The 25,479-nt window shown below is 43.8% G+C and overlaps 1 protein-coding gene across 1 annotated transcript; it reads right to left on the bottom strand.

Moving 5' to 3' along the window:
* Positions 1–2,202: 2,202 nt before the first annotated feature.
* LOC146863740 (uncharacterized) lies at positions 2,203–22,359 on the bottom strand. Its single transcript, XM_085636663.1, has 4 exons — positions 21,594–22,359; positions 20,436–20,504; positions 10,894–11,397; positions 2,203–2,693 (listed from the first exon to the last, which is right to left on the bottom strand). Exons 1-4 carry the CDS (start codon positions 22,357–22,359, stop codon positions 2,203–2,205), a joined length of 1,830 nt encoding a protein of 609 aa, XP_085492789.1.
* Between the last annotated feature and the right edge of the window lie 3,120 nt (positions 22,360–25,479).

Genomic DNA, 25,479 nt, shown 5'->3' with positions numbered 1-25,479 from the left:
ATCCCTCTAGATAGGGTCTATCAAGGATCATCACCTCAACGTTTGCCAGTGGGTGGCCAACGCAATCACCCCTACCCACTATGGTAATCTGAGAGATTACATGGAACTCAAAATCAGTCTATAGCTTGTAACGCCATGTAATTACCAACCACTGAAAGCTTCCTGGCTATAACATATGCTTTTCACAATTAATAAGCTAGACCAACTGCCATTGTCCTAATGTTTCATAATAATCAGACCAGACCCAAGTCATTCGATGTATCATTTCCAGTGCACCCAACAGATGTATAGCTTGCCACCCTAACCATCTAAGCATTGAAAGTAAGCTTTCCCACAATGCAACCATCAGACACAGTCAGAAAACTGGCAAGGTTTGCAAAATGCTGTCTGTCCTAATAGCCGCTAATAACGATTCTGACACAGCAAGCCGTCTATATCAACAGTTTGGTACACTGAGTGACTGACACAAAAAACATTGCTTATATGGCACTTACATCAGATTCCATATTATATCCCTAACTGCTAGCTTTAAAAGAAACTAATAACATTCCAACCTTAAATGTCTATCGACCCAAACACGTGCTTTTCACACTAAATGTCTCAGGCCCAGTGCCTTTATCATAACATTTATTCATAGACACTTGTTGTGAGTGTACATTTTGGAATACAAGTAGTGTTTTATTGGAAGCACACATGTTTGGCCCATTCAAATCCACACGTTATGAGAACCATGATGTGGGTGGAGCCTATGCCCCACCCTCAGTAAGACTTCCAAAGCTCTTTTACGATGATCATATACGTTCAGGGAACAGTTGCACTTTAATGCTGGAAAAATAAGTACAGGTAGATTAGTGAAGCTCTGTGTCTCAAACACAAAACTGAAGTCTGAAGTGCAGAGGTATTAACCACACTCCTCTCATCTGTGCTCCTACCAGAGAAAAAGAAACGCTGCAAATGATCTTGTTAACTAAGACAATGGCCTGAAAGTTGGTGAGGTCAGCAGTGTCCAGTATAGGATTCTTTAGGAGCGGGAGTATCTGGCCTGTATTGAGAGCTTCTGAGAAGATACCTTGAGTGAGGGATGCTTTGGCAATGGAGAGTATGGGTTGGAGGAGCCCCCTGAGTGAGCTCTGATGAAAGGTGAGGGTAAGACATCATAGAATTTATTTACAAGGTCCTTCCACTGCCAGAATGTCACTTTAAATGATGCTCCAGTAGCACACATTGCAGTGCCATAGCTATATGGTCATGTAAATCCACCCTTCTTGGCTTTTCATGGCATTGTAGATATGATGTTAGACAACGCAGTGCAAGTCGCTGAGTTGCCACGCACTGGGATGAGGAGGTCTGCCATGGGCATTACTGTGGGTGTTCCCACATAACACCTATGGCACTTGACACATTCCTAGATTTATAATGTTCTGTAAACTTGGGAGTGCTTCAGAAGCCTATGCATGGTGAGGACTAGGGGAGGCGTAACAAGGAGAAAAAACTTTTTTTTCTCAAAAATGTTTTCCTCTGCATTAAACAGATCACATAGAGGAGGAAATTACCTCCATGGATTGCTTTTGTGAAGGATGGTGTCCTTTCCTGCACAAAAACCATAATTCCCACAACGCAAACAACCTTTCACCATGGCACATGGCAGTCACTGTAGCACCAATGAAGGGAAAGAGGACATGAATGAGCTGTATCTGATCAACAAGGCACATTCCGGCACTTTTTTTGCCATAAGGCAGTGCAGCAGGAAGACTTGCACCGCTGCCCTTCAGTAAAATATTATAAGTGCATCCCTATCTTTATAAGAAGTGACTTTCAAGGGAATTCGATGGTAAAACAGGAATTTGAAGATTTATTGTTGCTGCATTTTAGGGAAAGGTGCAGTTGCAAGAGATGAAGCAGCATTGGTGTTGGTGATGTGCTATTGGATGTTCTGGATTCATTGACTGAAGACAAGGTTCATGGGATTGCACTTTCCTGTGTAACAAGGAAAAGGTGGGTCTGGCAGGGAGTTGATGCTGTGCTTGATTTTATGCCTTCTGTAGGCGAGAGGACCTGGTCAGCGAGCAGCACATGCACAATGAAGGAAAGAAACTCAGGAGATCTGAGAGCTCCACCCAAAGGTATTGCATAGCAAAATGTATGAAAAGCAACAGATTACAGGGATTGCCCCAAACTTCAGTGCTATAGGAACATACTGATTTAGGACGCTGCAGTTGTCTTCAACCTATGGTTAGCCTCCTCCAGCTTACGTATGATGGTTGGTAACTTAGCAGTGATCAGGAGTGAGTAATCAGTACTACTTTTAACCAGGGGTCGTAAACTCACTATGATTTCATTCAAGACTCCCAGCAGACCATCAAGCACTCCGCTGAGCTCCAGGTACTTGTTGGCCGCACTGGTCTTGCCAACATTGCTCAGTAAACTGGTGCATTTCCTCAACGAGATGAGGAATTCATTCAAATTTTGATAGAGTGCCCTTTCCGAGTTTAGATCCTCTTGGAGGACTTGAATTTTTACTGTGTTAGCCAAAATGGTCTGTTCCGTGGAACGGATTGCCGCCCCATAGGTTTGAAACTGAGATTCATATTTCTCCACAGCTTTCATGTGTGTCCTTCTCATCGATCCAGCTTCTTTTAGGTCCTTTACTGCATTTTTCGCAGCTGCTTTTGCCCTATTGAGTGTGAGAATACCTAACAGAAAGGGAAAAAAGACTACATGTTTATTGGTACACTGTACCACTGAAGTGTGTAAATATATATAAATTAAGGGATTATTCATAAAATGCACTTACCAGTGGATAAAGTATATGGTTGTATATGAGGCACCTTTTTAATTCAGATTTCATGTTTTGCTACTAGGATAACATGCTAACTATTAATATTAGCTCTGGATGGATTTATGGGTAATTCTGAGTTGCTCTTGTTTGTCAGAATTACTGATAAATTCAGACGCTCCCTGGCTGAAATAATCTGAAGTGGTTGGTTTCTAACCTGGGCAGGAAGAAGGAGCAGTCTCTCTACGGTTAAGGTTGAAGTTTAATCTGCAATGTTTTTTCTTCCAGCCCTGTTTGGATGCAAGGGTGTACTTTGCATTAAGAAAATAGGGCAAAATGCCCACTCTGCCCTCTCCTAATTTCACAGAATTGTAATGGAATTCCGTAGAATTATACTCTGCCAATTCTGCCCGCTGCTTGATATTATATGGAAAAATCTATACATTATTTGAAACCTTTCAAACACTGGTGTTATCCCTGTCTAGTTTCAGCCAGTCTGCCATCACCAGACATGATTCTGGACCCCTGGGAAAAGAACTAGAGCTCTCCAGATCCAGAGACAATGCCTGCTATGAGCAGAGGTGGTCACACCTTCCCCCTACAGGATCTGCCTCCGCAGAAGAGGGAACTTCAAAGGATATGTCACATTTTAACCCTGTTCCCAATCCTCTGCTGTTAGAATTAGATGGTAACCCCCCAGTCTTGCTCCACTGTTGGTGCAAAAATGAGGTAAAGTAGTGGGTGGGTCTACCTTCACCATGCGCAACCACTCAGGTTGGGCAGGTAAGTAGACCCTACTTTTCACTGTCCGTCATCTTAAGAATGGGGATAGTAGCTTATTAGGAGTTGGGGTATGCCAACCCCCTATTGGGCTGAACATAAAGAGAGTATAGGCACTTTACAATTAGGTGGCCCATTAGTTACTACCAGGCGTCCCCTAAAATCGAACCTAAATTCACTATCCAGGTGACTCCCTGAGAACCGAAATTCAAATTTGACTAACCTATAAAAGAGAATAGAAGAAGACCTCTGCCAGACCAGGAACTGAGCACTACTGCAGAAGAAACCGGCGAAAAACCCTGCCAACTGCTAGCAGACTTGACTACTGGGAATTGTTCTTCTTCCTGAAGCCTGCAAGGCCTCCAAGAAACCCTGGAGCTCCTGTAGACTTCATAATTTGCCAAGATCCTCCTTTTTAGCTACAGGCTCTTGACCCCCAGCATTGGCCATTAAAGAAACCCCTGTGGTTGTGGACCTGCACACTCTGTGTTGACACAACTCACCACTGGAAAAGAAACATTGAAGAATCCCAGGACTGTTGGTTTACCAGTCCTGTGGAATTGACCCCGGTACACCTCTATCACCTTGAGGGATCCTCTCAACATGATAACCAATGTTGGAAACAGCCCTATTCCTGAGAGCTCTACCCTCTTGCCAATGACTTTGATGGCATTCAGCAGCAATGTTGGCATGACTGCCTACTCTATGATGGTCTGCTCTGTATCACACCTGTGGCCTGTCGGTGCTGGTGAACTTTGAGACTCCTCGCTGGAGCCCTCCTACCAGTGACCGCGAGGGCATTTGAGTGGTAGTCCTCTGCCATCCATATCTAAACCGGCTGTCCAGCAACCATGACTACTGAGCTGGCAGTATTCGGCATCCATAGACCTATAGTGACCTGCAGCCAGTGGACATGAAGGTAGCTGTGTTGATTGTCTACTGAACTCCATTCAAGCTGTACTCATGCATTGCTTTCTCTGACAACCGCAATGAAAAATGTCTGATGGTATCAACCACTGAGTGCCTAGATACTGAAAGTACTGCATATTTTGAACTGCCCCACATTTCTCTCCGTAATAAAAGTCTACAAGTATTTCTTCAAGTTACTGGAACTGTATAAAATACATTCCTGATTTGAAGTCTGGCTTCTCAAAAACATATATGAGGGATCTTGGTATTTGTTTCTCATTTATTGACTCTGTGACTACAACAAATGCTAAAGACTGTCCTCTGATTAGAATAACTGCACGCCCACGTTACCACAAAAGGAGAGTTAGTATTTGCTGCTTCTTTCTTCGATTTTCGTCTGGGAATATCTCGCACACTCTACATAGTTTACTTCATTTTACTAAACTGTACAGAGAGGCGGTATCATACATTGGTGGATCAACGGTGGGGTACATAACTTTTCATTTGCTTGACTACTTTGTCAATGAGTGAATACATGAGAAAACCCCAAAATTGCCTTTTTATAGACTAATTTGCAATTCACTTTTGTTTTTACATTTCTAACATAAACTGCTAGGGTCTTAGTTAAATCCCTAAAACGAATATTTAGAAATGTTAAAATATGTACTTTATTTAGGACAAAGTAATTTAGTTATTTTTTGTAAGTCTCTAAAAAGGTCAGAACTTTAGTGAAATAATGCCCGGAACCAGTAGCCATGATCATGAGCTTGACGTGACAACTTAAGTGGACCTGGATGATGCACATTGCAGAAACATCTGTAAGTGCTATTGTATCGGATTGGGCACAAGTCCTAAGACTGAATATCTCAGACACATGCTAGCTCAGTTTGAGAAAGATCACCCAGATATGATTGCCTAATCTAAGTTTGATGGGATTGTAACTGATAATGATACTGAGAGTGGACCCCTGAGAAACAGCTGAGGTCCCCTCAGAAGAGGACCTTCAGCTTAAACAATCGGCCAAGAAAGGGACTGCCCTATTTGTAAGAAGTGCGTCACTTCTCAGTGTGCCCTCCTTGCGACATGATGAATGCGTCATATTTACTGGATGACGCATCATGACAGATACGTCAGTATTACTAACGTATCTGTAGGCGCAAAACTGAAGCATTGCTGGAGTTGTGTCAGAAGCGTGACACAACTCCAGCAATGTTCCTTTCACTTGGGGCAAGCTCCATGTGTAAGGGCCTGTGTCAGTCTTACGCCTGCCATGAGGCAGGCATAAAGTTTTCACGCAATGGTGTCTTAGAAGTGGCGTACTGAAAACATATACATTTCAATGCGGCACTTCTATGTGACTTGTATGCGGTTAAACGCACACCATGCATACATTAGACCTGACACAGTTATAATGTTGTGCAGGGGTTTACAAAGTAAAGCATCTACCTAGATGCATCACTTTGTAAACAGGGTGCAATATGGTGCATTTTTTACACCGCCAGTGCGTCACAAAAAGTGATGCGTTAGCGGGCAAAAGTGTGGCAAAGGCTCATAAATGAGCCCCTGAGTTTAGAAACTGAGCTCCTCGAAATAGAAATACAAAAGGAAAGAAATGGGCCTAGGACTTATCTCTGGTGATGAAGTAAATAGTGAGAAAGAAATATTTTAACCTAAAACTCCCCAAGGGAGAAATCCCCACCCATATGCAGAGGGTGATGATATCACCAAATGGTTCACTTCTTTTGAGAGAGCTTGTGCAGCTAGGAAAGTAGCAAAGAAACATTGGAACTCTCTCTAATTGGAACTGTTCTCAGGAAAATGTCAGGATCGACTCTTGACATTGAATGAGGCAGCTGTTAAGACCTATGAACTCCTTAAGTATGCTCTGACAAAGGGCTTTGTTCCTACCACTGTAGAGTATAGAATATGTTTCTGGGAGAATCTAACAACTCAGCGTCAGTCCTGGGTCAAATTTGTTGACTTTTCAGTAAAAACACTCGATGGTTGGTTACAGGTAACAATGTGAAAGACTACGAAGGACTTTACAATTTAATTATGAAGGAACATTTTCTGAGTAATTGTTACATAGAGAAGTTACATCAGCATCTGGTAGACCTGGGTCCACTTTGTCCGCTAGAGTTGGGGAAAAAATCAATCCACTGGATCAAAACTAACATGACCAGAACTACCACTGGTGGGGGAGACCAAAAGAGGGAGGCCAAAAAGCCTTCACCCAGGTAAAGAGAGTAATCCTAAGAACAAAGAATCTTCATCAGACCCCAAAAAATCAGTTCAGAAGGGTGGGCCCTGAGACTCTTCACAGCCAAGGGGTGTACCAGGGGAAGAATTGGGATCCTTAGAAGGCTTGGTGTCAGGACTGTTGGTCCTTTGGCCACCAATCTAGACACCCTGGCTGTAAAAATAGGAAAAATGTCTCTAGTTCTTCTGCAGTAAATGCAGTGGCCAGTTTCCAGATAGGATATCAGGAGGGCCTTGACCATGTCAGAGAGTTCACTGAGGTGACTCTCATGGGGGATGTAGACTTAGCCTCCTTAGTTGCCTGACCCAATAGGGAAACAACCTTTACAATGCCAGCATCACATCGTGATGCCATTACAACACGGTCGTTACAACGAGCGTTTTGTTACCACACAATGCCATTACTATGCAAGTCATTACATTGACCTGCCGTAGATGGTGTGCTAATATTAGGAATAGTATAGTTTACTATTCCAACACCTTCCCTACTGTTACGTGTTTTGGAGTTGGAATAGTAAATTATACATTTCTAATGTCAGCGCACCATCTACTGCAAGTCGATGTAATGATTTGCGCAGTAATGACTTTGCATGGTAACAACGCAGTCGTTGTAATGACCGCTTTGTAATGGCATGCAATGTAATGACTTGCACTGTAACGAGTCATATTTGACCCAAAACCATGCAAAAATACAGACAATATTCAGTTGGTAATGAGTTTAGGCTGTAAGGATTGAGAGACAATGGTGCTCATGTCACCATCCTGACTCAGAATCTAGTGTCCCCTGATCAGTGCATGCCTGGAAGGTCCTATCCAGTCACAAACGTTGACAATGTGACAACAAACCATCCCATGGTAGTGGTGGCCTTTGACGGGGGGTTTGCTGGTAAGTAAGAGAAAAAAGTCTCTCTGACACTCCCAGTTGAATGTTTGCTTGGAAATGATTTGGAGAGCTCGCCATGGGATTAGGCAGCACTAAGGATCCATCACAGAATCCTTGGAATCACACACTGGGTGTGTACAAAAACCTGAGCACAGAGCGGAGCTTAGAGTGCAAAATAAGGTGCTGGAGTCTGGAAGAATGACCCAGCCCTTCAAGAGGAAAGGCAGGAATACTGTAGAACCAGCTTCTGAACACACACCGGACCACTCTCCTCAGGAAGAAGAGTCAGCTCCAGAGCTAACTAAGCCACAGGAGTTGGAGCCCTACCAGCCTGAGCTCTTGGGCTCAGGGGGACCCTCTAGGGAATATCTGTGCCAGGGGTAAAGGACATGTCCCACTCTTCAAAGCCTGAAATGGCAAGCTGCTGCACTGGAAAGTGGTTATGTCATTGATTCCCACAAAACCTAGTAAGAGGAGGGGATAGTTTACACTGAGGCCAGAGACCAAAAGCTTCCACAGCATTCATCAGTAACTGTGCCATGACTGCCTACTTCATGATGGTCTTCTCTGCATCACACCTGTGGCCTGTCTGATGATAGTGAACTTTGTAACTCCTTTGTGGAGCCATCCTTCCAGTGACGATGAGGGCATCTAAATTGGTGGTCCTCCACCATCCAAATTACACCAGCTATCAAGCCCCCAAGACCACCGGGTTGGGGGTGTTTGGCATCCATGGATATAGAGAGTCCCGCTGCCGGTGACCAAGACGGTAACTGTGTTGGCGGACTACTTCTTTCACGCTATATGTTTCATTGCTTTCTCTAACGATCTTAATAGTAAATATCGGATGGTATCAACTGCCAAGTGCCCAGATACTGAAAGTACTGCATGTTTTTACCTGCTCTGCATTTCGCTCTGTAATTACAAGTCAACAAAGTATTTATTCAAGTAAATAAAACTGTATTAAGTATATTTCCGATTTGAAGTTTTCCTTCCTATATAAAGAATTTTGTTAATTATATTAGGCTTGGGAGGTGAACTTCACTCCGTTCGCGGAGTTTGCAGAGTTTTCTGAACTCCACACACCTCGGAGCACGCGGAGTACAGAAAACTCCGCTTTGCGATGTGCAACAGAGTTTTTCCCTGCACGCGATCGCGAATGGTAAGTTTGCGATCGCGGACGATAAGTTCGCGAGCGTGAGCTGTCGCTCGGCTAGAACTTCTACCCGAATAGCAGGAATACCAGCACAAACTACAGTTCGCACTGCACTCCGCCACTCGCAGAACTTCGCAGAGTGTTGTTGTAACTTCACGGAGTTCCGCGTAGCAAAACTCCGCAAACTACCCCCTGGCCTGAATTTTATACAAAATAGATTTTTGATTTATTCTTGACTGTCTCATTGAGTACAACAAAAGCTTAACACGGTTCTCTGATAAGCCTAACTGCTCACCCACACTACCTGAAAAAGACAGTTAGTATTATCTGCATGTTGCCTCCATCTTTCTTAGAGGATACCTAGCACTCTCTCTATAGCATACTTTATTTTACTTCTCTTTGCAGAGAGAAAGAGTATATTACAATTTACAAAAAGTCAATGCAAATCAGGGCATTACGCAAAGATAGTTCCATGAACTGAATTGCATTAAATGGATAGAGCAAAATTGCTTTATATTTACAAAGATATAGATCATTCATGCTCTCTTCTTGAGCTGGTACACTGTGTGCAGCTCAGCGCCAATGCTGACACCCGTGCAGCATAGTGCAAGGGTGCCTACACTGCAGGCAGGATTGTATTTTTGCAGAAAGAGTAACCTTCTTGCACAAAAAAAATACTTCGAGGTATTTTCCTCTTTCTATGTGTGCTGCATGATGCAGCACAACTGAAAAGAGGAAATAACAGAGAAATAAAGATATTTCTCCTTGTCACACCTCACTTGGGAAAGTATAATATTCTGATGCAATCCCAGTAAATATGGGATAGTGTAAACCTTTATAGCTGGATCCATGGAATGCCTTTTCAATTCAGAGTAATGAAAAGAAGTGATTTAGGCTTAGCCATGCAGAGCCACTCAAGGTGGGTTTGTAAAGCTTAGTAAATCCCATTTAAAGGTGTGTGTTGTCTTCTGTTGCCTACAACCTTTATGGCTGTATGTGATTATGGATAGAGAGTTGGTATTTGTCCACTATGTGTGTGTATTTATGTGTTCGTGGGTTATGTCTTTCCAGCTGAGCCTTTTTAAATGTATGCATGTGTGTGAGCATGGTGAGTTTTGTGGATATGCCTTCCAAAGTGATGTACCTGTCTATGTGAACGTGTGTGTGTTAGAAACCAGGGCCAGATTTGCACAGATTTTTCATTAGTTTGAGCTACTTTTTAAACACAAACCCGGATCGAAATCCAGGATGGCATTTATAAACTAACGCAAATGAAAAGTTGTGTTGTGATTAGGCCTGGGCAGCAAATTCCGCTCAAAAGTCTGCTTTCCGCAATTTCGCGAAATTTTTGCTTGTTCGCGTTCTCAAAATGCATGTTCGCGAGATATTTCTCCTCGAGCACGCAAACAGCAAATGCGAACAGGAAAAAAGCATCGCGAACAAGCAATTCCACGTGTTCACGGAATTTCTGCGTGTTCGCGGAGATTTTTTACCGTTTCGCGGAGATTTGCGTAACGCAATTCCGCAAATTTCGCCCACCCCTAGTTAAGATATGACCAAAAGTAATGCATCAAATGAGTGTTCAATGGAAGGTGCATGGGCATTCCTTTGGATTCACCGATGGATTCTGAAGCAAATTTATATCTATCAAGATTTGTATAAATGGGTTTACACCTCCCAGAGGTTGGCATAATGAGAGCATTGTTTTGTGTTTCCTCCTTTCTTCCTCTCTGCATGTGCCCTCCATTCTGCAGCACCCAAAAACAGAGGAAGTTGCATTAAAACATAGTTTTTGTGCAGAAAGGAAATCCTGTCTGTACAAAACTATCCTGCCCACAGCTCCCTTAACCTTGCCCTAGGGAGCAAGGGTACCTGACTTGATTTATGGCTGCAGAAAGTGTGCCAACAAATAGAGATAGCATTACTGTGCCAATCCTTTACAGCTATGGCACATTTCAGCTCTCGCCAGTTGACGCAAAACAGCACAGCAACTTTATTTGCTGCCTTGCGTAAAATCTTAAATTTTTTTGCCCTAGGTGTTTATCCGGGTTTTGTTTGGGACTAAGTGATATGAATGTGGGTGTGGTATTTCTCTTATAAAATTCAATATGAGCCAAGAGCAATATATACCTATTATTGGTCCAACTATTGGAATAAATATTAGGCCAATGCCCTTCTTCCTTTCTGCCACTGCATCTCCCCATGCTTTCATCGCTCTGCCTATAGCATCATTTGCATCATTGAGACGTTTCCTTGCTGCTTGTAGTTGTTTGTCAATGGACTCCTTGCTTTGATGTCCAGAGAGTTGCACCTTAAGACCTTTTTCCTTAGCTTGTAGCACCTTCTGTTCATCATTCAAGTGGTTTATCTTGTCTAACCGCTCTTCCACATTTGCGCTCAATACTTTCACTTGTGTCACGGATGACTGCTCTGCCTTTGACAGACTTTTATGCGATGACTCTAAGAGTTGGCGAACATTTTGAATGCCTTGCAGGAGGTCGGTGCTGGTCAGTAAGGTTTCAGCAACAGACGTCAAGGAATTTAAGCCATCCACAAAGGGTGTCAGAACAGCCTGTTTAACACTCTTTTCTGTAAAAGGAATGACACCCAGAATGTGTCCTGGAAACACTGTACCTTAAAGGGAAGGAGAGACGAACAAAGGTTAGAGATGTAGTCAGGAGGAGACAGTCGTACTTTTCAATATTTTTAGATAGGGAGGATATCAGAATACAAAAGGTACTGCTCTATACTCTATAACGTGACAATCTTTTACAAGAAACACAGCTAAAATTTTTGGGCTTCAAAATAGTGCTGGAAATGCAGGGGATCCATGAGGATCATGTATCTGGCAGCTATACAAACAATCAATCAATCATGAGTTTGTAAAGGGCAGCTACTTATGCGTCTCAAGGCGCTTGGGTGGGTGGCTCTGTTGGGTGCTGGGTCATCTGAAGAGCCTGGTCTTGAGGCCCTTCCTAAACTGCAGTAGTGTAGGGCTTTGCCAGAGGTGGAGGGGGATGTCGTTTCAGGTCTTGACTGCGAGGTAGGAGAATTAATTTTCACCTGTTCTGCTCCTATAGATGTGTGGATGGTGCCCAGAGAGAGATCTGCTGATCTGAGGTTTATCTTGGAGGCGTGGAAGGAGAGGCGGTTGTTTCAGTATGCTGGTCCGATGTTGTGTAGGGCCTTGTAGGCATGCATGAGGAGCTTGAAGGTTATTCTTCTTTCAATGGGGAGCCAGTAGAGATCACTGAGGTGTTGGGTGATGTGGTTTTGACGGGGGCTGTCTAGGAACAGTCGAGAGGCAGCCTTCTGGCCTGTCTGGAGCTTGCAAGGAAATCTTTGTTGATTCCAGTGTAGAGGGCTTTGCCATAGTCCAGTCTGCTAGTGATGAGGGTGTGCATTTGGAGGGAAAACATCTGAAAGTTTGCAGAGGGTGTTCAATACAACTTTGATCAGGTGGTTCATAGTGTGTGATGAGTCCATTATGAAGCTGAGGTTTTGTTCATGGTCTGTCGGGGTGGGGGGTTCCAAAGGCAAAGGGTGTAATCCCATACTGAGGGGTGGAGCCAAGGATGATGACTTTTGTTACCTCTGAGTTTCAGGCAGCTCTTCTTCATCCAGGTGGTGACAGCTTTCATCCCTTCTTATAAGTTGTGCCTTGTGGATTTCGGGTTCCTTAGTGAGGGAGACGATGAGCTGGGTGTTGTTGGTATAGGAGATGATGTTGAGCCCATGGAATTCTCTACATCTGTTCTCTGTCGAGTATGAGAGGTAGGTCAGGAGCCTGATTTGGTGAGTTCTGCCTTTGTGAAAGAAGCTTGTCCAGTTGAGGGACTTTTCTCGGATGCCGACGTTGTGGAGCCCTTGTGGCTAGTGCGCAGTGGGAGATGGTGTCGAAGGCAGCTGACAGGTCAAGGAAGATGAGGGCTGCCATTTTGCCCTGGTTGAGGAGGGCACACATGTCATCGAAGGAGAATAGCAGGGTGGTCTCTGTGCTGTGGCTGCTCCAGAATCCAGTTAGGGAGATGTCCAGGACCATGTTGGCTTCAATGAAGTTTGCTAGCTGGGTGTTGATGCCTTTTCAAGGGTTTCTTCAGGAGGGAGTTGACTTCACCATGATTCTAGTCTTTGGGGAATGTAGCGGTCTCGAGGGAGCAGTTGATCGTCTGGCGTAATTTGAGAGCAATGGACATGGTGGCCCTCTGGGAGATGTGGTGAGGGCAGGGTAGTGAGGGTACTCTGGAGAGGATGCTCATCATAGTCCCTAAGGTGTCTTCCGTCATGAGCAGGGTCAGTTGGGAGGGGTCACTGGGGGTGGGGCTGAGGTGGTGCAGAGGTCTTGGTTGTCGAAGTTGTCGTACAGCATCTCAATCTTGAGGTTAACAAATGGACAGAGTCTGTTGAAGAGGTCTTGGGAGGGTGGGACATCAGTTGCTTCACTGCCTGGTTTGGCAAGTCCAAGTTGTGGGCATTGGTTAACCCTGGGTGGAGTTTCCCAAAAACTCTGCCGCACTATGCGGAGAACCCCGAGCAGCGTAGTGTCTTTAGATAAATGCAGTTTGCAGTGATTGCCAGTGCCAGGTGCTTGTCCACACTGTGCAATCATCACGAATCGCATTATGCACAGTGCAAGCAGACACTGCTGCTTTTCTGCCGCTCGAGTAGATTTTTCAACGTGAGCAGGCGGTTTCTCAACACTAGTGATCGCAATTAGAATTCCAACTGCCCGTGTCGAGAAATCTCGCTGGAAGGTTGATTTTCCACACTCGCGCTCACCAACTTGATGTTGACGATTTCGAACAAGGAAAATCCTGCCGGGAGGTGGATTTTCCTCGCTCATGCTCGCCAACTTGACATTGATGAATGAGAGCGAGGAAAAAAAATCCGCTCCGCAATGCAAAGCAGAGTTTTTAGTAACTCCGCGAGTACACTGTAACACAGAGTGCAGAAAACTCAGCAAGCTCAGTGAGCGGAGTGGAGCTCACCACCCAGACTTAGCATTTGTGAGGATTATGTCTTGGAGGAAGTTCTTCTTTGTGGATTTGATGAGTTGGTGCTGTGCTGGCAGTTCTGTAGGTGGTGTGTATTTCAGGGGTTTTGCTGTATCTCCATGTCTTTTCGAGTCATTGGCAGAAGCGCATTGATTCTTGGAGTGCAGGAGTGAACTAGCTTGCTTTCTTTTTGTGTTGTCCTGTAGCTTCTTGAGGGTTCATGGGGTGTTGGTGCAGTCAGTGATCCAGCAGCGGAAGTTACTTGCTGCAGTTTTCATGTCTTGTGTCATTAGAGGTGTAGTGCTTGTGACGGTGAGCTGTTTTTCAGTGACTTTGTTCTAGCTTCTGTGGGGGAGGCAGAGCGAGCTTGTGAACGGTGAGTTTTGTGAAGGAGAAATGGATGCAGTGGTGATACGTCCAACAAGGTTCCATGGTGTGGCTGTAGGAAACGCTGTTTCCACCTGTGAATATGGGGTCAAGTGTTTGTTCTGCTATGTGTGTGGGGTAGTGACAAGTTGCTTCAGTCCTATATTGGCGAGGTTCTCTAGGAGGGCAGTGGTGTTGGGATTGTTGTGGTTGTCCAGGTGGAAGTTTAGGTCCTCGAGTAGTAGTAAGGCTAGGGTGTGGGTGTGATGAAGCGGCAATGGTGTCAGTTAAAGGAGATGAGGGTTCTGCAGAGAGTCAATTTGTGGTTGGTCTGGATCTGGAAGTGGAGATGTTCCATGTGGGTCATAGCATCATCCGGGTCAGTGGTTGTCATGTGGAAGGAGCTTTTGTGAATGATGTCGATGCCTTCTCCTTGGTGGTCTTTTCTCAGGATCATTTTTCTGTTAGGAATGGCTTACCTGTGTAGGGAGCTGTCAGTTGTTGCTTCATCCGGGGTTGAGAGCGTGGAGGTTGCTGGGGTCGTAATGGAGGTAATTGTGGGGACCTATGTCCCTGGCTCTGGTTGCTGGCAAGCACAGATGGGCTTACCTTTGTCAGGAGGAAGGCAGTCAGCTGGCCAGTGGGAGCTGGAAGAACACACTGGAGGTGCGCGGGGCAGCCAGAGGAGGGCAGTAGGCTGGCAGTGGGAGTGGGAAGTACACGCTGGAGATGGGATGGGCAGCAGGGGCACAAGCGGCAATGAGCATGAAAAAAAGAGATAAAAGAGCACTGAGGACATAGAAAAAAGCGGAACAGCAGAAGAGCAGAGTGCTCACCCACTGGACCACCAGGGATGAGGTGCAGGCAGGAGCTTGTGGATGGAGGAGGACCTCAAAGGTCCTCTGAAGAGAGAGATCAGGGCTCAGAGGGCAACCCTTAATGGTGTAGCTGCGTGGGGAGAGAGCAGTCACACTAACCAGGTCAGTGGTCCTGCTCTTCTTACAGTGCAGCAGCTGTAATTAAGTAGGGTCAGGGGAGAGCGGTGAACTGGGAGGCGGGAACAGGAAGGACATACTGGAGGGGGGATGGCTTGTGTAGGGAGAGCACATTGTAGAGGATGCAGTTTAGTTGTTTGTTTGCAGTGGCGTCGGGTAGGCTGGGTGCTGCTGCTCAGGTCCAGAGGTGGGTGAAGGTGCAGCTACAGTACAGGCAGGAGATCGAGCCTTGGGTGTTGCTCGGGGTCAAGAGCTGGCAGTGGTTTCTGGTCCAGGTTTGAGAGCGCGGAGGGTGCTGGGATCATAATGAAGATGGGTGGGGGGAGCAGGTTCCCTCACACTGGTCGTAGATGGGCACAGAAGGGCTTTCCTAGTACACCCACTGTGCACAGCAGCCACCATTAATTGGGGGTTCTGGAGGAGGGCAGTCATCTGGCCAGAGGGAGCAGTAAGAACAAGCTGGAGATTAGAGGGGAAGTGGGAGCAGCAACGTCAGGGAGTACAGAAAAGAGAAAGAGGGAAAAGAGAAAAAAGAGCACCCAGGGCACAGACAAAATCAGAAGTGCAGAGTGCTCTCCCACTGGACCTCCAGGGATGAGGTGTTTGCAGGAAAATGTGGGTGGAGGAAGACCTCAAACCTCAAAGAAAGGATAGCTTAAGTCTGAGAGAGCAGAATTTAACATTGGAGCTGAGTGGAGGGGAAGCAGTCACACTGGTATTGCCAAAGCCAGGTCCATTTACCCTCAGTAAAATGTGCCAACTTTTTCTTGGTGCCGACACCAGGGCACTATCAGCAGGATGGTAAGTTGAGCATTTTCAATTCAGAGCATTAACCTGCAGGGAGTGAGTAAAGCTTATTGATTTTAGTTCCAGCTGGGGCACCACATAAATGCCTTAATAAAAAGTTCAAATGCAAAAAGAACCAATGATGGACAGAATGCTGCGTTAATCAAACATTCACCCCATGTCACAGATCTGAGTTAAAATAAATAAATGCAAACAAAAATATATCATATGCAAAAGATACTTTCTTTGTTTGAAGTCCCGCGTACGGTCAAAAAACAATTTCTTAAGCATGTTGCTTAATTTTAGTTTTTTAGCTGTTTAAACATTATGTCACATTTTTGCTTGTGGAAGACTCTAAAAAAGTCAAGCAGGTAGCAGTAAACTGGATGTGCAATAGATTTACAAAAATAACAATTGATGGACAGAATGCAGAACAATGTCATACATTCACTCCAGTAAAGAGATCTGGGCCTAAATCCATCGTTTTTTTGCTCACCATGCCATTCCAGTTTGGTAAATCGGTCTTGACCCTGCGCCCAATGGGAACAGTCCAGCCCAAACTGCCAGGCCAGGTCCTCCCTGGAATGGGAACAAGCATCCTATGACCGGTTTTGGGATTTCAGCCCTCATCAGCCAGCATAGTTTAATTCCAGTGGCATAGAGGGCACAGAACTCACATCTGGGCATACCCGTCCCACTCAGGGTGACAAGTGCAAAAAGAACAACTGATGGACAGAATGCAGAACAATGTCATACATTCACCCCAGTACAGATATCTGGGCCTAAATCCATCATTTTTTTGTTCACCATGCCATTCCAGTTTGGACCCAGCCATATGCAAATCAGTCTTGACCCTGCGCCCAATGGGAACAGTCCAGCCCGAACTGCCAGTCCAGGTCCTCCCTGGACTGGAAACAAGCATCCTCGGACTGGTTTTCGGTTTACATTTGGTTTTGGTTTACATTCTGATCGACTGATTACAATATTCGCAGTCGGAAGGTAAACCTTGCAGTTATTCTGAATCAGTTCCAACCGGCTCTCAGAGTGTCAGTGTCGGTAGGATCCGCATTGTACATTCCAAAGGACAGCATTACCGACCTCGGGATTACGATGTCGATTTCGAACTGTCTTTTCAAGTTAGCCTATCCAACATGAAAAAGCTGTTGGAAAGCGAATTGGGGAGCCCCTGGCAGGGCCACCTTCATCGTGAGGCTTTCTATTGGTGTCTGAGGGGGTACCTGAGGGATGCCCTGAAAAGCCATGTCTTGCGTGGCAGGCACCATGGAGTGTCTGTGACAGGGTGCAGGGTGTTCTGCACACCACCCATAATTGGTCGGGTAGAACCGCAGACCGTGAATCAGCTGGTCCTGATTCCGAGTTGGTGTCGGGTGGAAAGTTTCTGAACAAAATTGTAATCGGCCCCTTACTTGTGTTTTGGATACACACATTTTTGTAATAAAACAGAATGGAAACCATCATACTATACTGCCTTTCATTACCTTGCATCAGGTAGAAGTTACATAGATAAAACACGGGCATTCTGATGTAGTGTGATTCAAACCCATATGTACCAAGACTTGTTAACATGATTTTGTGCCAAAATAGTACTCCTACCTATGGCTGGCATAACAAGCAGAAATATATTTTTGTTACTGCTTTGTACTTCCTTTTTGCATGTGTGGTCTATTCCACAGAACACATAAAATGATGAAATAGACTCCATTGTTAGCTCTTTGCTCAAAGAGAGCCCTCATTATCTACAATGATACTTCCCAAAATGCAGACACCACTGTGCCATGGCAAAAGAGTGCTTACATTTGTATTAGGCATTCCAAAGTGAGTCAGTGCAATGAGGAAGCAGAACAGGACCATCTCTTAGTAGATGGGCCACTGTTAAAACTGGCATTGGTTTGCTGAGGCAGTGCCCTGGCCAGGCAGAGCCTACCACTCCCCTCAGGGGAGGGTGATTACACTCACTATATAACCAACGCTCACCCTTGAATAGCTTGGCACTGAACAGTCAGGCTTATCACATAGGCAATGTGTGAAGCATTGGCACAACCCTCTCACACAATTCACTGAGCGTCACAAAAGAGATTTCACACGTGGCGTATGTAAATAAAGTTTGCTTTCAACAAACACATTAATTAACACAATATAAACATCAAGTATTTCTGGGCATAAATCACATTTGGGAATAATGTTATCAGTACTGGGCTGAGACGTGTTAAAATTACATCAGTATATGCACATTTGGGAAATATTCTACCTTACCCCCCAGCAACCTCATGCAGTGTGAAACTTTATTACAACTGGGCCCACCCTGGCATATTACAAATCAGTTCTAGACAGTTACAGAGGGCACCCCAGATCACAACTTCAGGAAGATGCACAAGGATAATTACACCACTTTTTAACCAGCACTGTAGGCCAAAGCTGCACAGGTAAAAACCAATGTCAAACGTAGCATGACATTTGGCAGAAAATCAACGTGTAACGCAACACCACTTAGCAATGTATTTCATAACAAGGAGTCCTCACACAGCCACTCCTAAGCACTCACTCACTCAGCACTGATACACAGTGCCACAGATATCAGGCAGGTCCGTATGGGGTACTCTCGCACACAAACATGCACATAGCAGTGTAATGCGCTACAACTAATATCCGGCAGGTCAGATGACAGTACAATGCACACCCCATGCTCCAAGCCCTCCTCACTATATCAGCTAACCCCCACGGCCCTACACCCATGGGTTGGGTAGAAACAGCCCTTCCCCAATACTAGGCTGATCGCGGTCAGAGTCACATTAGGTCAGGGTCCTAGGAAAGAAGGTGGGGGAAGGTAGCAGGACTAATTAGGAAGCAGTCGACAACTCGGGGGTTTGACCAACACTCGGGAAGTTCCACCCACAGTATGCAGAGCAGGAGCGGGCTGAGGGCAATAGTTGTTCACTCAATGAATATCACAGTATGCCTTCTGGCAGCTGGTCAGTTCTCTAAAGCACATGGGTAGAGTTCATGCAGTTGGTTGACCTACTTCCAACTTCTCTTTATTCCAACTGCTCTTGGAAGCGTTCCTTCAGACTAGTCAATCACTCTCACTTCCCATGCCCGATATGGAACTACCACCTAGCAACATGACGTCATCAGGCATGGTGGGAAGAGGACAGGTGGTCTTCCACCACTAAGGGCTCAAAGGAACAATCAATAAATGGGGGAAGAAGCAGGAGAGCCTCTTGGAAGAAGGAGGCACCCTGTCAGACACACATTGATTCAAGTAGCAACTAAGCAATCTGAGCACCTTGTCTGGTGAGTGTTAATACAAGTCAAACCAGCTTTCCTGTAAAAGATCCTGGCCACTTGTTAATATCCTTCCCACTTGTCAGATGGTATGCTGAAAGCATCTTTGCAATCTTAAGAGTTAATGAAGAATACCGTTGACTTTTTAGTCCATTCTGGTGCACTGTTTTGCTACGCATGGGAACTAAAACGCAAATATTTCTAATGTGCTTTGTGTGGCATCAAAGAAAGAATCATCCCAACTATGTTGCTTAGCTGATGTTTTTCAATCCAAGGGCTGTGAATGCTATATTATCCCTGTAGTAACCGGATGTAAGTAAAATGACAAGAGAAACACGGATAGCTTCACAAGGTAAGTGTGGGTTTATTCAGGAACACAGAAGAACAGCGTACAACTCCCCAGCTGACCAGACTCGTAACTGCCCGATCTGGAATCTAGCTGGTTGAAAGAGCACACCATGAACATTTGTTTATTCTAGAAGTGTAAAGGGAAAGGACACAAAGGAAGGGCTAGAACAGGTAGGCACAATTAAGAATAAACATTTACAACACATCTTCTCCCTTTCAATTAAAAATAAGGCACAGGAATAAAAATAATGAAATGTGAATACTAGCATAAATAATCATTCAAGTACATAGGTGGTCTGTGAAATAATGAAATGTGAATATTAGCATAAATAATCATTTAAGTACATAGGTGGTCTGCAAAGTCTTCCACTTCTGGTTTCACCAGAAGTGGAACACTCCTGAGGAACCTGACTAGAAGAAGTTTGGAAGACCTGCTCACTAGAACAACTTTGAAAGGCACCACCTTCTCCACTACGAGAAATTAAGGATGAGGATGGAGTGACCACAACCGAAGTAGAAAGCATATATCCAGTGTTGGACATACATTCCTGATTCACATGAGTGGAAAAATTAGGAGAAGAAGATTTTTGATACAAAGCAACTCTCCGAAGATTCCACTTCTCACCATTATCAAGCACAACATAATCAGTAAACATTTCCTTAACTTTATAAGGAACCCTGAACTTAGCAAGACCTTTGGTGAACCTGCCAGGTTTAACTTTAACCAAATCACCAGAAGAAATGGACTTGGAATAAGAAGCAAAGTTGCCATGCGAGCAAGAATCAAAATTAATGTTGCCAGATAATCTGTTCTTAATCCAAGAAGGAGTCAATTTGGTACCAGGACGTCTCCCCCGCATTAATTCAAAAGGAGACTTACCATTATGTTCATGGGAAGTAGTGCGGTAAGCCCACACCATGTCTTGCATCATCCCATTAGCAAAACTACCTGAAGAACAAGACATTTGTATAATGCCTTTGACCACTCTATTAGCCCTCTCACAAGTACGGTGGTGTGTTACGCCACAGCCAAACAAGAAGGTGTGCATTTTGTGTGAAGTGAGTCGTGTGCCATTGTCTGTTATCATAATTGAAGGACAACCTTCTTCTAGAAATAAATCTTTTAGAAACTTTGTAGTACATTCAGTCCCATAAAAGATCGGAGTTGATCTTTATCTGCAGGACAAGGAGCTAAATGTATGGCTTCTAACAGATCCTTGTTGGGCTTAATACCTTGTGCAGAAATTTCATACCCTAGATATTTGCACTAAAAATGAAAACTTTTCTTTGCGTAGAGTTAACCCAGCATCTTCAATTATGCATAGAACCTCTTTAAGAACACAATTATGATCGCCAAAAGTTTCCCCAAAAATTAAGATATCGTCTTGGAAAAAGACAGCCTTATCAATACCTTTAAACAATTCTGTAACCATCCGCTGAAAAACGCCAGCAGCAGAGGTTAGTCCAAATGGGAGCCGAGTAAATTGAAACGTACCCTCTGTGGTTTTGAATGCAGTAAGGCTCTTTGATTCATCATGTACGCGAATCTGATGGTATGCACTCTTAAGATCTAACTTAGTGAAAAATGTTGCGCCTTTTAATGTGGAAACTAATTCCCCAATATTAGGAAGAGGAAAGGTATCAGCTGTGACATTTTTATTAAGAGACCTAAGGTCCACACAGAATCTAATTTTTTCATCCGATTTGCGGGAAATCACAACCGGAGATATCTAAGTGGATACCTCAACTGGTTCATTAATATGTGACCTGACTTCATCTCTAACTGTTAGGGGAACTCTCCTGAGTTTGTGTTGAATAGGAACAGAATTTTTTTTTAACAACATCTTGTGAACATAGCCGTTCAGTTCACCTAACTCCTTTCTAAATACTCTACACGCCTCATGTAAAATGCTATCAAGTGAAAGCTCATCTACAACCATCACTTGGGGAAACGCACTAGGGTTAACAATTATATGTAGATCATACTGGTGAATCCACCTGAGGATTGGAGGACCATCAATGGCAACATACACTTTACCTTTAGTGGACTTGCCTGAAAAAGAAATGTCAGCATCAAAATATCCTAACAAATCTATACGTTCACCTTGATAACAAGTAGGACAAATGTCACTGAATGTGAGAGATAAATCAGACCACTCTTTTCTAAATACAGGTTCAGGAATTATTGTATATCTTGAACCACTATCCACCATTAGGGTTATCACATGACCATTGATATTCAAGTCTGCCTTTGGACGTTTTTCCATCCTCTCATTAATAACATTAACATCCATAGTGGAATCCTCTACTATTAAAATCTTATCTTTCTCTCTCTTAATTTCAATAAACTTGTCATCCACAACTGCTACTTTAGGCTTTCCTTTGTATCTACATATTTTCGAAAAATGACCCAGCTTGCCACATTTTAAACATTCTTTGTTGTTGGCAAAACAGAATTTAGCATCAGATGCATGTGTATTGCTACCGCATCTAGAGCAAACTTTTGTGGGCTTTTTTACAAAAGTATTTTTCTTGCAGATGAATTTTCCTTTAGATTTGAGCACAGCAATAGACTCCTCATCAACACTTTTGCACTCATGCATATTTTTCTCAGATACTTCAGATATCTGTGCTTGGGTACTGGACTTTTGTAATTCCTTCATACATATTTCAGATTGTTCAACAACTTTAGCCAAATCCACCGCAACTTTTAACGATGGATTCTTGGCTGCCCAGAGTCTTTCTTGTATCTTTTTATTATTGCACTGCACAATCAACTGGTCGCGTATTAGTTTGTCAGCCATGGAACAAAAATTGCATTTTACAGATAATTCTCTTAAACGTGCAACAAAATCGTCAATAGACTCATCAATACGTTGTTTAGTGTTTAAACATTATATCTATTTATGACTAGATTTTCTTCCTTTGCAAATCTTACTTCTAATCTAGACGCAACATCTTTGTACTCATCAGGTAATGACTGACCACTAGCTTGCAATGCTTGAGGAAGGCATTTAAAGATACTTTGTGCTTCTTTTCCAATGGCACTTAATAATAACTCTTTCTTCCTCTTTGCAGAAAACTCCTGACCATCAAGGGCATCAAGATAGTTATCAAGCATAACTATCCACTCCTCCTAAGGAATTTCCGGTGTACCTGGTTCTCTTAAAAAGGGTGGAGGGAGGGCCACTGCGACTTGCTGTGCCATGATGGTGATACAAAGCTAATGTGAGATATAATTTTGGTCGAGAGTGTGAGAATACAAGTAATATCAAAGCACAAGAAGGTAAAAATAAATAGTCACCAGGTATGTGATCCCCAACAGGTGATAAACCAGATATAATTTTGGTTGAGAGTGTGAGGATACAAATAATATCAAAGCACAAGAAGGTAAAAATAAATAGTCACCGGGTATGTGATCCCCAGCAGATGATAAACCACATATGTCTGTGTGGTACACAAGAGAGAAATCTTCGATATTAAACAAAGGGTGAGCGCATCACCGTTACGCTCATAAGAGAGAAGGAGTCGTCTTTGAAGACACTACAGTGCACGTTGTGGAATGACGCGCACAGTTCCAGTTGGACGTCTGCTACTGAAGTCAGCGTTCTAGCTGACTTGCATCCAAAATGGCTCCCCAATGTGACGTGATGACGTTGCAGCGTTACGCTGTGATTGTAGATGGCGCTCGGAGTTCGATGTGTGGAGACTGAGCGTAGCTAAGCAACGTTTGTCACGCGTGAACTCTCGTGCGAATACGAGGTCGTCTTACAGTTGAGGATGACGTAGGTGCCGAGCTCCTCCAAAAATGAAACAGGACAGCAAAATCGCCGCAATTCTCCAAAAGAATGCAAATGGATGCAGCATGACGAGGCCGATGCCGTCGCACGCAGGATACGATGTTTGTGGAGAGTCGCTGTCCAGAAAATGCTCCGAAACCATAAACAGGAGTCGCAGTCCAGTCAGCCTCCAAGATCGTCGCCAAATGATGTAAGTAAAATGACGAGACGACACGGATAGCTTCACAAGGTAAGTGTGGGTTTATTCAGTAACACAGAAGAACAGCATACAATTCCCCAGCTGACCAGATTCGTAACTGCCCGATCTGGAATCTAGCTGGTTGAAAGAACACTCTACGAACATTCGTTGGTTCTAGAAGAGTAAAGGGAAAGGACACAAAGGAAGGGCTAGAACCAGGTAGGCACAATTAAGAATAGACATTTACAACACAACCATTTACAGAATTTTTGCTGAGCGATGATGCCAAAGGCACAAAATGTGAGGAACTTTGGTCGCATATCTATAGTGATGTGAAAAAGTGCACTCTACTGCGTTCTTAGATTTTTACAGGAAAAAATAACTGCTGTAGTGGACATCATGAAAAAACTAGAGTCTGAAAACACCCGTGTCAGTATAATTGGTGTAGATGTGAAAAATATCCTTTAGAGTAGGCTGAGCGACACTTTGAATGATTTTGGACTTGCAACAGGTTCCATGTTAGCGTGCTTGTCACTTGGAAAGCAAAGCAATGTTGAAGAACTATTCAGGAACATTTATTTTACAGTGTATGAGAAATGGCTTGCAGTGATGCATAGGAATATACCTTTACCCACCATGGCATTTGAAGTCAATGAAACCTAACTGTGGAACTCTGTACAAGTTCTAGATCACTTCCGTAAAGGGGAATTTTCTCCGTAGTTTAAAACATGCTGCTTGATTTTTGACCACTTCAATAACTCTGAAGGCATAAGCGCCCAGTTCAACACAAATGTTGCAGAACCTGCCCAGAGAATTGCAATCTTCAAGTGCACCAGTATTGGCATCAAAAGCTTTCAGTGGTGAGAGTTAGCAAATTGTGTACTGGCTGCGTCGGCGTTGCCTGTCTCAAGGCCAATGTTGAAAGGGCCTTTATACAGATAAAAGCATACATGGGAAGGAAAGAGTGAGCGCACATGACCAAAGATTTATTGAAGAAGTATTGTATGGACTACTATAATAAGTTTGATTTGGAAAAATGTATTTGGACCTCATATACACTGTACACACACTGTCTATATGCCATGCACTATCAGTGCAGAAAGCAAGCAATAATAAAAGCAAAACTTTCCATAACCACCGGAAAAACAATGTTTCTGTTGTTTTAAATGGCACAAAAGTTTGTAACCACGGATAACCACTGTTTTTTAAGCTATTGAAATCGCTTTAAAACACTAAAAACATCCAAAAAACCCACAAGAATTTACCAAAATAGAAACGGAAAACAGGAAAGCCTAGGTATGTCCAAGTCATACAAAACCATTCACAGTGTGCTTTGTGGGACCAGGTCGAAGGCGGACTTGAGATCAACAAAGGCAGCATAAAGACTGCCCTTGCTATTAGTTACTGTATGCCAATAGAGTAGCTGAAATCATAAGACCTGGCTTAAATAAAGATCCAATCTTGTGTGACTTTTCCACATGAAGCATACCTTTCAATCATAATGCAAGTGACTGTGAAGCATAACTCAAGTAGTCCACATAATTTGTATGAAAGTTACAATTTCTACACATGGAAAAATCTAATTGTGCCCGCTTCTGCTCCTGGAGTTGGGGCTGTGGTTGCAGCTGTTCTCAACAAGAATTAGCTACCCTAGTGACACATTAATGGTTGCAAAACATAAAATGTGATTCTAAACTCATGAATAGATTTACTAATGCTTTAATTCACATTAAAATAAAGTTGTTCACAGGACTGCGCAGTGTACTTGTCATGGACTGCTTAAGCTGCTCAATGGAAACACTGACATTATCATCTGTTTGTGGGCATTCAAAGACTTTGAGCAGGCATATCCCCATCCTGGGTATGGGTAGAGTTCAAATGTAAGACTATGTGAACATTCAAGGTGGAAAATGGGGCAGGAGAATTCCCAAAACTAGTGGGTCTGA

Source organism: Triturus cristatus, chromosome 2_1, assembly GCF_964204655.1.
Source record: "Triturus cristatus chromosome 2_1, aTriCri1.1, whole genome shotgun sequence".
Lineage (NCBI taxonomy): Eukaryota > Metazoa > Chordata > Amphibia > Caudata > Salamandridae > Triturus > Triturus cristatus.
This window is presented reverse-complemented; position numbering and strand designations above follow the sequence as displayed.

Coding starts and splice junctions, on each gene's coding strand:
- LOC146863740 (XM_085636663.1), bottom strand. CDS start 22,359: ATGGCTGACAAACTAATACGCGACCAGTTGATTGTGCAGTGCAATAAT. Junction 20,505..21,593: donor TTCAGGCAAGTCCACTAAAG/GTAAAGTGTATG, acceptor CTTGTTCTTCAG/GTAGTTTTGCTAATGGGATG. Junction 2,694..10,893: donor AATAGTTGGACCAATAATAG/GTATATATTGCT, acceptor CCTTTCTGTTAG/GTATTCTCACACTCAATAGG.